Source organism: Thamnophis sirtalis, unplaced genomic scaffold (assembly GCF_051295495.1).
Source record: "Thamnophis sirtalis isolate CommonGarterSnake01/CBP01778 unplaced genomic scaffold, rThaSir2_p1.2 scaffold_2, whole genome shotgun sequence".
NCBI classification, from domain to species: Eukaryota; Metazoa; Chordata; class Lepidosauria; order Squamata; family Natricidae; genus Thamnophis; species Thamnophis sirtalis.
Genome location: NW_028261382.1, coordinates 104,954,223 through 104,968,539, shown reverse-complemented (window position 1 = coordinate 104,968,539; position 14,317 = coordinate 104,954,223). Strand labels below are relative to the sequence as shown.

At 41.5% G+C, this 14,317-nt stretch overlaps 1 protein-coding gene across 9 annotated transcripts in view; it reads right to left on the bottom strand.

Annotated features, from left to right (window-relative positions):
• PTK2 (protein tyrosine kinase 2) overlaps window positions 1–14,317 on the bottom strand; it is a 175,890-nt gene that overhangs the window by 63,387 nt on the left and 98,186 nt on the right. For 5 of the 9 annotated variants that reach the window (XM_087706642.1, XM_087706646.1, XM_087706647.1 and 2 more), the window contains 5 exons: window positions 12,811–12,908; window positions 9,270–9,354; window positions 3,491–3,591; window positions 2,447–2,562; window positions 221–321 (listed from right to left, as the gene is read on the bottom strand). In XM_087706642.1, coding sequence (XP_087562768.1) covers window positions 221–321; window positions 2,447–2,562; window positions 3,491–3,591; window positions 9,270–9,354; window positions 12,811–12,908 — 501 coding nt within the window. Of the gene's footprint in view, window positions 1–220; window positions 322–2,446; window positions 2,563–3,490; window positions 3,592–9,269; window positions 9,355–12,810; window positions 12,909–13,899; window positions 13,921–14,317 lie in introns of all 9 variants that reach the window. The other 4 variants (XM_087706643.1, XM_087706641.1, XM_087706644.1 and 1 more) reach the window with 1 other exon arrangement.

The following is a 14,317-nucleotide window of genomic DNA, read 5'->3' as shown; positions in this document are numbered from 1 at the left end:
AGGTTGCAGTATGGGGGTCAAACAAAGGACTATATCTCCGCAAGTATTGCATCGGCACATGTAACACTTTCCCAATGTTCATGGGAAAATCCGTGATGGTTGAGCAGACCACTTGACATGGAATGACCCCTATGTCCTATGATAAGTCTAAGACAAGACACTCTTTTTATTCAACAGAGACTGTATAGACAGTGATTGTGTGAACACACCCCTTACTTACCTTTATAATATGTGCTATCTTCCATATACCGAGACAAACCAAAATCACCTAGTTTCACACAATCTGTAGAGGACACTAGCACGTTTCTAGCAGCAATATCCCTGGTGGAAGACATAAACGTTAATCCTTCCGTTTAAGGCATCAGCACCCGAGAGCATCTGGAGCACGTTCAATCGGATTATTTCCATATCAAAAATCTATCACACTCCTGCTCTCTTCCAAAATCAAAGGCACAATATATCACATTACATACTGCATGAAAATTCTAGCTAGATTAAGACAATTATACCTGAATATAAGGTCAAGCAATGTTTGCACAGCTTAGTATGGTGCTTACTAAGACATCTCCAACTCAACTTTCTACTAATTTTTTAACAGAATGCTTCAAGTAGTAGAATCTTTTTGAATTGTCGTAAAACACAGGCATGCAACGCTCCATGCTAATGTTTCCAAATTCTGACTTTCAAAAGAATTTCACACGCATTGTAAATTTTTGCACTGGAGCTAAGTTTTTAAGGGAAACTATTTAAGTCCCCAAGTGCAAAAAACAGCCTAAAACAAATCTCTATCCTCTCCAGTAATGTCAGAATGTCATCAGTCACTCCAGGTCTTTGGAAGCTAACTTTATTTTTCCTTTCCTGAAATGACAGCTTCCTGTAGTAAGAAAGTTGTACACTGCTCCTGCTGGGGGCTGGATTCCCATTAATTCCCATTAATACTGCTTAAGCCTTTCCAGTCTCCTTACAATGAAATGCACAAGCATATGCACATCAAAGCAGAAAAATTATAAAAATCCAGTCCTAGAGGAGATCAACCCTGACTGCTCTTTAGAAGGTCCTAAATCCTGAAGAGGAAACTCAAATACTTTGGCTACCTAATGAGAAGGAAGAAGGACTCCCTGGAGAAGAGCCTAATGCTGGGAACGATGGAGGACAAAAGAAGAAAGGGACGACAGAGAATGAGGTGGCTGGATGGAGTCACTGAAGCAGTCGGCGTAAACTTAAATGGACTCCAGAGGATGGTAGAGGAGAGGAAGGCCTGGAGGAACATTGTCCATGGGGTCGCAATGGGTCGGATACGACTTCGTGACTAACAACAACAATTTATGGTTCCTTGACCCCTTAGTTAAAAATCAGGCAGAACCTAGTCTGAATCTTGCTTGAATCTTTGCCTTAGGATTACATGAGGTTCTTATTAAAAAATAATCTACTGTGCAAAAGTGGGGCAAGGATTAGAAGATACTACATCCAAAACCACCTTGAAACTTTTACGAGAATGTGCGAACTCAAAGTTTTAAAGTGTGTGTCTGATCTCCATGTTTAACAGAGCATTTTCCTTCCTCTTAAAGATATCAAGTATTCCTCCGATTGCTTTACATTTTGGGGGGGGGGGGATTTTTTATTTTATTTTAATTAAACAAAAACACAAAAAAAGAATCATCCTTCATTATATCTTGTAGAAAGCGTGTCGATTGGTTACAGATAACCTTCGTGGCTTTCCTCCACAGTCATTATTTATAGTTCACATTAGATTATACACTTTAAGTCAAAAATCTTTGTATATCTTACTATCAATCTACCACAATTCTCATTTGACTACAATTATTTGAACATGCTTTTACCTCAAATCATTCATACTTAAAGACACAACCGCATAATGGCATTCATTGGGTATTTCAAAAAATCCTCCAATAACATTACACCTTTATAGTATCTTTTAAGTAAAAGTCAATTAATAAAGTTTTAACGACCACGAAAATGGAAGCAGTCCATTCACTGGTTAAACGGTTTTCAGGAAAACCCTTATTCCTATCTCATGCTTTGGAGGTTGCAGGCTATTTCAAAATGGAAATTGGAAATTGCTGCTACTATTTTAGCCAACACTGGAAGAGGCTGCCCAGCAGATGTCACCCTTTGCCGAGTCTCTTGCATGCTGCTGGATTCGGAACAGTTAATACTCACAAAGAGACCAACAAATCAAGGACGAAAATAAGTGGATTCTAACATGTTAAAATACTACTCACCGTTGTTCATTAAATCAACATAAAGGGAATCGCTTTGGGTGAGATGGGCAGCTACGCAAATTTTATCAACGGATGGAATAATGGAAAATGGAGTTCTGGATCAGAAAACCCATTACCACTGAACCCAACCTGGCTGTTAAACCAGGCAGCGATGTATACAATTTCTAAGGGGATAATATTTTGCAGGGAGGTGATGGTCTTACCTATGTACAAACCGTTTGCTCTCTAAGTAGGCCAGTGCTGTGCTAAGTTGGTAAGCATAAAGTATCAAGGATGCCAGATCCAAGCTGTATTTTCTGACTTGCAGAAACGATCTCAGCTACAGGATGAAGGAGAGAGAGGGGGGGGGGGGGAAATTCAGACTAAGCGAAAATAAATCCAGCAGCAGACTGTTGCAGCGCAAAGGATCTCGATTCAACACGTTCAGCAGCCAGTTCTTTTTTTAAAAACAATTTTTATTTGTTTTTAAACAAGGACAAACAAACATAAAAATAAAAAAACCCATCTTCCATTACAAATTGTAGAAAGTGTGTCAGTTGGTTACAGCAGTGGTCCCCAACCTTTTTATCGCCGCGGACCAGTCAGCCTTTGATAATTTTACCGTGGCCCGCTGAGTGCGCGCAGGGGTGGGGGGGCGTTGTTTGCGACAACACATTGATTGTTTATATATCACGTGCGTACCAGCGCGGGGCTCTCTTCCCTGGAGCCTTTGCGCACGGCCCAGGAGCTTTTGCGCACGGCCCAGGAGCCTTTGTGCAGCGATCATGGCCCCCGGCCGCTGTGCGGCCCGGTGCCAGGTACTCCACGGCCCGGCACCGGTCCGCGGACCGGGGGTTGGGGACCACTGGGTTACAGTATTTCCATGCATCTCTTCCTTAGTTACCACCTGCTTTTCATATCAAATCGCATATTTTAAATTCACCTATATTCATGTACTACATGTACATTGTCCCAAGTTTTTTATTTACAATCCTTTTCCGCTCTCTTCTTCCCAGGGGAAAAGCAGAGAGCTGTCGCTCAACTCCACACTGAGAAGAACAGGTTTAGGTCTCCTCCTCCAATTCCACAATTCCCCCTGGACTCAATTCAAAACTACAATTCTGCCATTGCGAAATAAATCCTGATGATTCTTTCTTCCTATCGAGAAAGACGTCCACACAATACTTTCACATCCCCCCAAGGCTTTATCAACCCCTCAACACTCCCCCCACCCCCAGGACAGATGTGTCTTGATGGATTCTTCTCACCTCTCCCTGGGTACAGAGCTCCATAATGATCCAGACGGGGTTTTCCGTAATGACGCCAATCAACTTCACAATGTGAGGGTGATCAAACTGACGCATCGTTACTGCAACAGAGAAAGGAAAAGTTCTCGTTAAACAGAGGCATGCTGTGTGACGGGCGATCCGAAAACAGGAGGGGAAAGGGGTTCTTTTTGTAGCAAGGGTTTGAAATATATTCTGGGCTTACTAGCACTAGCACTTAAGGCTTCCAGTAGTGGCCAAAATTGTGAAAACCTTTTGGGGAAAGTGTACAGTATTTTTGAGGTTTGATGGCTAATAACTCCACTTTTTTGGGGGGAGGAGTAGTACCATAAAATTATATATCAATGGAAAGATAATGTAATCAAGAATGTAATGCAATAACTTTTATGAAGGATTTGCTATTAGAATAGCAGTTATAAAGAAGAAAAGTGAAACATGTAGAAAAAATGAGATATACAAAAATTATCACCATAGAAAAAATGAGATATACAAAAATTATCACCATAGAAAAATCGAGATATACAAAAATTATCACCATGTCAGTTAATGGGTAACGTTTAGCATGAATTACAGCCTTACAACATCTTCCCATGGAGTAAACGAAGTCTTTTAGTTCTGCAGCTGTTATAATGTGAAATCAAGATTGAATGATTGCTTCTATTAACTATTAACTGGGTTTTATTGTTACTATACGAAGCTCTGCTTGTATTACTGCTTGATTCTCGTTGAATTGAGTGTTGGTTTGTTTAGATGTTTAGATGTTTATTAACATTTATAGGCCGCCCTTTTCCCTGAGGGGACTCAGGGCGGCTCACATAAAAATCAGGAAGGGGAAATACAAACAATGACGTAGACACATATAGTAAAAAATAATAAGCAACATTCATTCATCATTCGGGAGGGGCAGCTATCTTTGTCCCCAGGCCTGACGGGCTAGCCAGTTCTTAAGGGCTGTGCGGAAGGCCTGGACGGTGGTGAGGGTACGAATCTCCACGGGGAGCTCGTTCCAAAGGGTCGGGGCTACTACTGAGAAGGCCCTAATTCCAAGTGTTCTCCTTGCCTGTTGAAGACGTCAAGCATGGATTTTTTAAAAAATACTCTGCCTAGTAACCTAGAGAGAAGTAAGGATGCATCTCTTTGGGCTAGACTGAGTTAAGAAACTGACTCCAGTCAAGCCAAGAAGGCGCGTCCAAACAATTCAAACTCAGTCTCTGGGCTAATAGGCAGAAGTTATAAACCCATGCATGGAGTCTCCAAGCAGCGCACAGGAGAATTACGGCCTTACAACGTCTTCCCATGGAGTGAACCAAGTCTTTTAGTTCTGCAGCTGTTATAATGTGAAACCAAGATTGAATGATTGCTTCTATTAACTGGGTTTTATTGCTGGCTATGTTTGGCTATAACTCTTCATAGAGTACAGATAATTGAACAAACTTTGTTGCATATCTTTCTTGATTAAATTATCTTTTCGTCGATATATAATGTTATGGTACTACTCCAAAAAAGTGATGTTATTAGCCATCAAACCTTAAAAAATACACTTTTCCCAAAAGGTTTCCACAATTTTGGCCACTACTGTACATACCACTTCACAGAAAGCAGTGATGGCTTGATCAAATGACACACTTTTTCTTAGATCATAGAGAGACTGTCCAGGGCTGAGGGAGTCGAGCTCTCATCATCTATAGCACCGGCCCTAGCACTTAGACCAGTGGTGGGTTCCTACTGGTTTGGACTGGTCCAGCTGAACCAGTAGTGGTTTGGTGGCCTGAGCTGCTGGAATCAGCAGCGACTCAGGCCTGCCACGCCCCTGAACTGGTTCTCTGGGTGCACCCATGAGCGAACCGTTAATAGTGACCGCCAGAACCCACCCCGGCTTAGACTTAAGAGTATATACCGCTTCACCGTGCTTTACAGCCCTCTCAGAGCAGTTTAGAGTTAGTAAATCTCCCCCAACAATCTGGATCCCAATTTTATCAACCTCGCAAGGATGGAAGGCTGAATCAGTCATGACCAAACTCCTTGCTGTGGGTTGAATCAACCGGCAATATTGTATTCTAAACACTGTGCCCCCAGGGCTCCAACTTAGGTTAGCTAGAAACGCTTCATCAAACACATTTCCCACTTACAGACAGTCCTCGATTTACGAGCATAATGGAGTCTCCCATCCCACTGTTAAGTCGTGACTGGAAAACCATTTAACCGGGATAGTATAGGGTCCCCTGCTTGAGCAGGGGTTTGGACTAGAAGACCTCTGAGATCCCTTCCAGCTCTATGGTTTTGTGACTGGCGTGAAGTGGGTCGGTCACATGAAGAACCTGATTTTTTTTTGTGGTGGTCATAAAGTGAACCAACGGCTTACTATGGGCAGAAATGTCAATTTTCAGTAAAACTAATGCAAAATTCGATCAAAGGAGCACAGGAAGGTACAAGCAGCTGCAAATGTGTCTAGGGAAACTGTCAACACTTAATTTTGGATTGTATATATTTGTCATAACTTCAAATAGTTTCAAAGTGACTGGACATAAACTGAGGACTCTCTGTAAACAGTTCACCCAGGAAATCATTTTGTTTTCAGAGTAAACTACCATTCTTTCTGAGAAAAGGGCTACGTGGTTGCACCTTCTCACCGTTCCATGGGCTCACTATTTTGAAGCTCAGCTCTCTATTTTAATTTCTCTTCCATTTTTAATATCTACTGTGATGAGTGCTATATTTGCAGATATATTCATGCTAATCTTGATTACTTTTAAACCAGCTCTTGAAACGAAAGCATATTTAGCCCCGATTTCCGTATCCAAAGCACAGCTGAAACCCCCAAATGGGTTCGAGCTGGACACTGGAAGAGAGGTGCAGAAGCATTGCATGCATCTTGGATTTCACAACCATTTATTTATTTGATTGTCAAGTAGAGGTATGAACATAAACAAAGGAAGTAAATACAGATAAATGGGGATGGTAGGCAGGCTGGTGCGTTTATGCACGCCCCCTTTACAGACCTCTTAAGAATGAGATGAGGTCCACGGTAGACAATTTGAGATTGAACCATGCTGAAAAGGCCGGGAATTTTCTTTCTGAGTGAGCCACTAAGGTGTGACAACAATTTAATATCTTTCGATCAGCCTAAATGGATTCAGTTCAAGAACAGATGGCTTGCAAAATATAAATTGGCGACAATTATCACTATCCATGCTTCAAAGCTTCCAGCCTGCCTTATAAAAAAAAATCTTATTGATTCACAATGTCTACGCTTCATTTGGGCATTTCTTCATTAAGAGCAGAAAGAAGACAAATGGAACACTCTTCAGACAGATGCACTGAGTTGTGATGGAGGACAACCCCGACATGAATATGATGTCCACAAGAAAATCTCATTTACTCCGTTGGCTGAGGACTATTGACGAGGAGTATAATTGCTTTGTTATCTGTCTCAAAAGTTAAAGCTCCCGTGGAATGAAATGGAAATTGGTTTGTTTGTGCTGTGGGAGAGATAGCACTCCGTAGCCAAACCTGGAACGCTGTTCACCTTTTATCTCATGACATATACAGGAAAAGTCTAAAAAAACATACATTATTAGAGTAGCAGATTTATCTTGGCTGCTCCTGATGGGATTGCCCTTCTAAACGACGCATGTGTCGTTCTTCAGTTTGAACGGGAGGATTGCAAATCTGGATTTATGAATCAAATCTCAGCCTGTATTTTTCAACTGCGAGACTTTCTATCCAAGGACAGGAATGCAACCCATCTGACTGTTTCCTTACTTTGAGGCAGTCATGTGTTTATCTTCCCATTCTCTGGGGAGATTACACTAGCAAAAAGAAAAGAAGAATAAATGCGAAACCCTAACAAAAGTATCTCAGCAAAAGCCATCCGAATAAATCCACAAAAAATATGTACCATATTTTTCGGAGTATAAAATGCACCAAGATTTTTAAGTAGCAAATTAAAAAAAAAGTTTTTGCACTCTGCAGACCTCCCCAAAACGGCCCATTTTTCGCGAAAACAGGCCCGTTTTTGGTTAAAAAAAAGGGGGGGCATGCATAGCCTTTAGGAGGCTTATAGTGCGCTTCTGGGGTCTGGGGGGCAAAAACGAGCAAAAAACAGCCCGTTCTTCACTCATTTTTGCCCTCCCCAGCCCCCAGAAGCACTCTGGAAGCCTCCTAAAGGCTATGCATGGTCATTTTGGTGAAGGTGGCGGGGTTTGCGGAGGCAAAAAATGCTGTATTCAGTGTATAAGACACACCCAAATTGTCACCCTCTTTTTTGAGGGAAAAAGGTGTGTCTTATACTCTGAAAAATATGGTATATTTTATTATAAACTCTTATTTATAATGAAAATCTATAAAATCTAATGAGGGCAGACCTGCACATCCACACAATTTCCCAAAGCTCGATGAAACAGAATAATCTCTAGTGCAGGGGTCTCCAACATTGGCAACTTTAAGTCCCAGAATCCCCCAGCCAGCAAAGTTGAAGTTGGAGTCCGCCAGGCTTAAAGTTGCCAAGGTTGGAGACCCCTGCTCTAGTGCACTGTTTCCCAAACTCTGTAACTCTATGATGATTGGACTTCAACTCCCAGAATTTCCCAGCTATTGGACTGGTGTAACAGCGCCCCCAGTGGCCAGGTGAGCCACATCCTGCCAAACATCCATAGGCAGCCAGGTTTGCATACCTTGCTCCACCCATGCCTGGAAAAAGGAAGGTCAAGCCAGAGTGCGTGTGGGTGAGTTGGAGAAGAGGAAGTGATACAAGCAGCCGTGGAAGTAGGGAGCAAGGTCCGAGCCAGGACAAACAGCAGGCAAGCGAGCCAACGGTCAACTGCCAAGACCATAAGCCCCAGGCAAGAGCCCACCTGGGTCCCGTCCCTTGCCAGCTTGGCTTTGCAACTGAGTAGTCACAGTGCTTGTGAAAAAGAGCTAGGGGCTTTGCAGCAGCTTTATTTTGCAGCTGTGTTTATAAAAGGAGAAACCCCACTGAGGCAGCACATAATCCCCGCTAAGTACAAGCACTTCTGGAGGGGGAACGAGGACAAGATGCCACTCTGAGAACTTTGCTTAACGGGGCAAGAGCCAATGGTTGGGGATGGTGGGTGCTGCGATGCAGTGTACAGTTTTCAGCCAAGTCGTGGTGTTTGTTTCGGGTCTTTGCACAAAGAACCCCTCACGCGCTCACCCTAAACCAATGATGGCTAACCTTTTTGTCCTCGTGTGCCAAAATCGTGTGCACGCATGACAGCCCGCACGCGCGTGCCCACACCCATAATGCAATGTGCCCCACCCCCTGTGCACGCATGCACACACATACCCGTGCTCCTCCCGCCCCTGTGCATGTGTATGATCCCTAGCGCTCGCCCTGCGCATGCATGCAACCCCGTACCCCATCCCGTTGTGGGCCTAGTAGGCTTCCCTGAAGCCTCCTGGGACCAAAAATGGGACGTATAGCCCTCCCCCTCCACACCCTGTTTTGGGCCTAGCAGGCTTCCCTGAGCCTCCCAAAACCAAAAACAGGCCTCCGTCCCCTTGACTCCCCCATCCACTGCGCATGCGCACACGTCTCCCGCATTCAAGGCAGAGACCCGAAAATCAGCTGGTTGATGGGAGGCGCATGCACATGTGCGGTGGAGCTGAGCTGGGGCTATGGCTCTCGTGCCCACAAAGAGGGCTCTGTGTGCCACCTGTGGCACGTGTGCCATAGCTTCGCCATCACGGCCCTAAACCTACCAAAGCTGACAAAGAAAAAGAACAAGTTTTAATAACTTACAGGCTTCTTGCAAGAATTTCTCTCTTATGCTGTCCGAGGTACAGTTTTTGCACGTTTTGATTGCAACTGCCATGGCCGGGTTTTCCTACAAGACAGAAACGCCCACGTTGTACAAATGAAAGGAATCATTCAGATAAAGACATTGATTATGAAGGATTAAAAAAAGACTGTTTCATAGACTTTGCAGAGAAAAGGTGGCAGTTTTCTAAAATTAGCATTTCCTCATGAACTATGCAACTGAATATGAAAAAGGGCGGCCAGTTTATATATGAACGGTAGGAGTGGGGTTGGGAAAGGTTTCTTCCCTTAATTAATGCTTACAACAAAGTAATCTGAAATCCTGTAAATACTAAAATAAAGAAACCTGAGCAAACTATTAATGTTTAACTTTAGTTTAATATTGTGAAAGAGTTTTAAGAAAATTTCTTTTCTGCTGTATATTAAAGGTAAAGGTTCCCCTCGCACATATGTGCTAGTCGTTCCCAACTCTAGGGGGATCTCCGTTTCAAAGCTGAAGAGCTGTCCGAAGACGTCTCTGTGGTCATGTGGCACATGCACTTTTACGTGCTTTCGAACTGCTAGGTTGGCAGAAGCTGGGACAAGTAACAGGAGCTCACTCCGTTACGCGGCGCTAGGGATTCAAACCACCAAACTGCCGACTTTTGTGATCGGCAAGCTCAGTGTCTTAGCCCCTGAGCCACAGCATCCCTACAAACTGACCAAACTATTAATGTTTAACTTTAATTTAATAATTGTGGAAGGAGTTTTTAAGAACATTTATTTTCTGTTTTATATTCGATATATCTAAATGTTTTTCAAAGACTATTCGCATAATGCTAACACTAATTTCTTCAAAAGTATAAAAAGACATTTAATACTAAAATGGTATTGGCCAATTTCAAGTTTCTAAGCGTAAGCTCGAGTTTCATTAGAATTTAACTTTGTCTTTTTGTTATATAAGAAGGAATAGAGTTCTCATTATTATTCCACAAACACTGTGTTCAACCTCAGCTTAAATTAGCCAGATTTGTCTCAGGCTACACAGAAAACATACCAAAAAGTGATCAATTGTGCATTCCACACCCAACTATTTTTTCTGGTCATTTCAATCTGCCCACGGGCAACTTGTTTAGTTGAGCTGCATACCCAGCATCATATCATACCATTCTTTTAAAAGAGAAAAGTAGATTGCCTGTGACACTAAGGTATTTGCAGGATTTAATGAAACACAAATAGCTGTTGTCGCTTCTAAAATTGCAGAAACCATTAGCAAATTTAAAGTTAAATGAGCTTCTTTTGAGAGCTGTATGCAACAATGAGTGTATGTTCAAAGTGACAATAAAGTTATTCTGAGTCAAATCTTACTGTTTGTCCTCTAAGCCAAATATTTTGAGAGTGCTACACTAAAATGTACAGTATTCATGTTTCTTTGAAGACCCCAGTTTCGAGCGTCAAGAGTTTCATAAATTACTTTTTTTGATTGAAACCTCCAAGGTTTCAATGTCTATCCAAGGAAGCTAATTAAAACCTAATTGCTATATATGGGAAGACAAACACATTTCTCTCAGCGCATTCATGTGTCTCTGCAAAGGGACTGGAAGCTGCAGCTCCTGCTGAAAAGTTCAAATGTCTCCCACAGCAGGCTCAAATCAGAAGCTGCTGGTAGACAGCCTTCTCTGCATTAAAAACGTTCACCCATTACCAATAGCTAATTAGACCCTCAGGCCAAATGAGACTTCCCTACTCTTTGGACACCATCTCCGCTACACACACCCCCACGATTTAACAACTGCATGTAACAGCTGGGCATGTTTATCGGAGCATTTAGGCTTTGATATTATCAGCGAGATGATGAGTTAATCTCTCAGCTTAAGTTCTTATTATTCCACTTGAGCCAATGGTTTGTGACGTTGCCTTACCAAGTCTCCACCAAAGACTTGGTACATGTTTCTTCTAATACGTACATTTTTTTTGGCAAAACTAAAACCAAAAAGATTTTCCCCACCTCCCAAATATCTTTAACACCAATGTGTATCTAACGTCCAGGAAGTGGAGTTCGCTTACACGCCGCTCCTTCTTTGCATAGTCCTGTTTTTTTCTTCCGTGAAAAGCTTAGGATGGCACAATGAGCTTTAGGGTCAAGTGAGGAAAGGGTTTAGCCTTAATCTGACATTTTAGTCATCGTGATCGTAGTCACGGTTAGCAGCATTTGCTACACAAAGCAGCATGACAGTGTTAAGAAGGGGGGAACGACAGAAGAAGAGCCGTATTTGCACGCGAGCATCCAGCTGAAATTAGTTGACACCAAGCAAGATGAGATGGCAGTCAGCAAGGAATGAAAATAGTTTCTAAGCCAGGGATCAGCAACCTGTGGCTCTGGAGCCGCATGTGGCTCTTTTATCCCTCTGCTGCAGCTCCCTGTCGCAGTCAGCTCCACAATTGATAGGGCTTTCAGTTAGGACAGGTAGAGGAGAAAGGATACCGCACTAGGAGGAGACTCTATGGTGGGGGAATCAGACTTCCAGTCAGCTCCAGAATTGAACTGGGGGCTTCTGGTTAGGACTTTTGTTGTTCTTTGAGTGTTTAAGGTTGCCAATCCCCGTTTTAAGCAACCAATCGTCCAAAAGGTGCTTTTTCAAAAAATACATTTTTTTCCATAGACATGAAGCAACCAGTCTTACATAACTCAGTCACAGTAAACAGCCAGTGAACGTGAAAAAACATCAAAACATCAAAAGAGAATATTAGTAGTTCAGGGCTGAACTGTGGGATCCTTGATGCTCTCTGAGCTAGGTGGTGTTCTTGCAGACGTTTCATGACCCAAATGGGTAATGTCATCAGTGCTGGAAGGGAATGGGGTTTGGTAATGAAACGCTGGCAACCAATCTCAGAGAGCATCAAAGGCCCCACATGAAGAAAATAAGTCAACGTATGTATGGTTTGCTAGAACGAAACAAAATGAAGGGCTAGACCAGTGGTAGTCAACCTGGTCCCTACCGCCCACAGGTGGGTGCTCCAGCTTTCATGGCGGGCGGTAGGGGGTTTGCTGTAACTCTGCTTTATAAATTTTATAAAGCAAAGTTATTTCCCTACTTTATAAATCCTCATTACTGTGGAACCGGTGGGCGGTTAGAAAATGTTACTACTAACAGAGATACAAAAGTGAGCGGTAGGTATAAAAAGATTGACTACCCCTGGGCTAGACAAAGGACACCATTCAGGCACACAACTGTGGTATAAAAAACTCTTGTCTTCTCAAACAATACTTACATCACCTAGCCAGTATTAGAGTTTGGTAAACATGAATGTGTGATGATGTGTGTAGTTTAAGGAATTTTAATCAATAAAGATAAATGATTAGTGGAAACACTATGCATTGGGTTCAGAGATTTTCCATTACCACGTAAGATAATGAAGTTCAAAACTCAGCGTATTTGCATTTTCACTAGAACGTAAGAATGTACAGTGGATAATAACACACAATTGGAAGGAAGTGAATTCTACTTCTGAAAAAAAGCATGAAAATGTTACGAATACCTACTGGAGTGACATAAACTCCTTGGTGGACATCGCCAAACTGCCCTTCACCGATGCAGCGTCCCAGTTCAATCCGCTCTCTTTGAATCTCATAATCCCTGGCTATTAAAATACAATCCATTTAAATTTAAATCCAATGATGAAATAGCTTCCCCATAAAATACCCCCACAAATGACAAAGCACCATCCAAGGTCGCTTAAAATGATTACCGGTTTGAAAAAATATACCAATATTTGCCCACAAGCAATCCACATAAGTACCATTTCTATAGTGGAATCCTCTTAAACACCCATTCAACTGGAAATCCTGGAAAGGACATGAGGCGTCTAGTTCTGAATTAGTTCCAGTGTGTTTAGTTACATTAATGCAAGCAATGTAATTAAAGCATCTTAACTGAATTATGACCAATGGTTCACATGGAAAGAAATGCAAAAAGGGTAGGTTATTTTGATTAGCTCCTGCTAATGGCATCTTTAAGAGGTCTCCATTACATGGTATTTTAGGGGCTTGTGGTTTTAATCCTATGCATACATTCCTGGAAATAAATCCCACTGAAGAGTGAAATTTACTGCCAAGTAAAAATACAAAATATTGAATTGTTAATCAGGAAATCGGCCAAGAATACTTTTAATAAGCCTGAAAAAGACCTACCCTAAATACCTATGCAATGTATTCTGCTGGCACTTCATACATATTTTATTATATGGGTTTTTTTTATTTAGTAAATTGCTTATTCCTAAAATCATTAGGCATTATTCATTGCCAACTGAATTGTCTATTTTTATTTCCGTATTTCAAATAAAATAGTGGGAAACATGTTTTCTTGTTTCCAAAGAGACAAGTGGAAATGATTTATTATGATGAGGTTTTTTTTTAAAAGGTAGAAATAGGAATAAAATCTTCTGTAGTCTATATATCCATTTTTATTTGAACAAAGCAGTTTTTTCTTTATAATCCCATAACTATCAAATGTGTTGGCTTAAAAATACACAATTGAGCCAGCACTTTATTAATAGAAAGTCAACAATTCCTTTTTTTTTAAGGTATCTCCAAAATTGTAAATAGATAGATAATTAAAGGATCTCCTGTTACCTTCATCTATTCCATAGCTTTCTGCAGTGCAATTAAGAGAAAAATCAAACACCGGCTTAGAAAATGCTTCTTAAAAATGCAAATTACATTTGGGGGAAAAAAATTCCAGTATTCAAAATCCCACACACAGACATTGTATTTGAAATTTCTGCAAATACCCCAAAATACATGATCTACGTTTATGACATCACCTTCATAACACTGTAGAGGCACAGATGCCATCCAACTTTACTTTGCATATTATAAAACATTTTAGTATGAGGTGGTTACATTTAATCCATTACATACCGACTATTATGAGCTACGTTTTTCATTAACTGTGACTAACAATTAAACAAAAAAAGGCATTCATTCACTCTTACCCTGAAAGAATACTCATTTTTAAAAAATATATTATTTCTGGTTAATCTCAAGGGCT